The 1,662-nt window shown below is 38.3% G+C and overlaps 1 protein-coding gene across 1 annotated transcript in view; it reads left to right on the forward strand.

Moving 5' to 3' along the window:
* Positions 1-323, forward strand: part of LOC128250250 (glyoxylate reductase/hydroxypyruvate reductase-like) — a 5,297-nt gene extending 4,974 nt beyond the window's left edge. Inside the window, exon 4 of the mRNA XM_089337851.1 lies at positions 1-323. This exon is cut by the window's left edge and continues 236 nt beyond it. Coding sequence (XP_089193977.1) covers positions 1-15 — 15 coding nt within the window. The 3' untranslated portion in view covers positions 16-323.
* The last annotated feature ends 1,339 nt before the right edge of the window (positions 324-1,662 follow it).

Below are 1,662 nucleotides of genomic sequence, written 5' to 3' on the forward strand. Positions count from 1 at the left end.
GAAATACTGCTGTAAAGCTGAATACCTGTAAAGGAGATATCTAATCAAGAAACAAAATATTCCTAAAATACCAGAATTATTTTTGATTCTTGTTGGAACGTTTTTGATCCTTATTGGAACGTTTATTAATGTGTCGATGAATCGTGAATTGTATATACAAGGAAAGACACCTGTAAATGAATGACTGAGCCATTTACCTTTCTCTGAAGAAATTTACTCTGATCTTTGGCACGTCCTTAAAGAAACATTAAAATAAATTACAATAAACGTTTCCTGTAGTATTGTGTCGTTTGATCATTAAAAATAAAGGGAGAGTATTTTTTCTTTTAAAATTTTCAATTTCTTTCTTTATCTCTCTCTCTCTCTCTCTTTCTCTCTCTCTCTTTCTCTCTCTCTCTTTCTCTCTCTCTCTCTTTCTCTCTCTCTCTTTCTCTCTCTCTCGCTCTCTCTTTCTCTTTCTCTTTCGAAAGGAGTTCTACCCTGATCTTTGGAAATACTATAGTGTCTCATTCCGAATAGAGGAAGCAGCTTTGACCTTGTCAACTGTTGCCCTATCTCGCTCACTTTCAATCTTTCAATATCTCTAAGATATTTAAGACGTTCTCAAAGACCTTGAGTCTCTTTCTCTCTCTCTCTCTCTCTCTCTCTCTCTCTCTCTCTCTCTCTCTCTCTCTCTCTCTCTCTCTCTCTCTCGCTCTCTCTCTCTCGTATTCACTCATGTTCTCTGCTCTTAATGAGCATCTGTACAATTTCCTTAAAGCCAGACTCGCTATAAACCTACTCTCCTATGTCAACTTTCAATTGGTTCTCACCTTACAGTTATTCGATGTAAATCATGTTTTCCTCGACATCAGCAAAGCATTCAACCATGTCCAGCATTCAACCATCCTCATATCGAAACTGCTCCACTATGGAACTCCATTACATTGCCATCTCTTGCATGGGTAACTCTCAACCAGATCACACCATCGCAGCAAGCACTAACAGAACCCTTCTTATCCTCACACACTCTTAACTCTGGTGAGGAACAATGCTCGGTTCTATCTGCTCCTCTTTCCTTCTCAATACCCACCGCTGATCTATTTGCCTTCACATCTAACAACACCTACACACCCGCAAACGATACTACCTTTCATTCTTCTTTGGCTTTCACTAATCTTGAGTGACTAGCCTGGTTCTTTTTCTCTCGGTCACTTTTTACCGAGCCGCTAAGTTAGGGAGACGTAAACAAACCAAAATCGCTTGTCAAGTGATGCTAGAGAAGAAAAAACACACACAAATATATATCGAAATTGCAAAGATATTCTGGATCTCGACTGTAGAGAGAATCCGAATGACATGTCCGTGTTTTCTTTATATCGTCTATCTGTACGTTTTGTCCCTTTCTTGTATCACCTAAATGTCTGGATGTTTTGCGTTCTTGTCCCATTCTGTATTATATATATATATATATATATATATATATATATATATATAGACAGGCTTTTTCAGTTTCGATCTACCAAATCCACTGACAAGGCTTTGGTCGACCCAAAACCTAGAGTAAAATAGACAATACTTGCCCCAGGTGCCACGCAGTGAGACTGAACCATGTATCTAGGAAGAAGACTTCTTGTTATACATCCACGTCCACACCTATGTTACTTGCAAATTTCTATGAAT

Source organism: Octopus bimaculoides, chromosome 20 (genome assembly GCF_046866305.1).
Source record: "Octopus bimaculoides isolate indiv1 chromosome 20, ASM4686630v1, whole genome shotgun sequence".
In the NCBI taxonomy this organism is placed as follows: domain Eukaryota; kingdom Metazoa; phylum Mollusca; class Cephalopoda; order Octopoda; family Octopodidae; genus Octopus; species Octopus bimaculoides.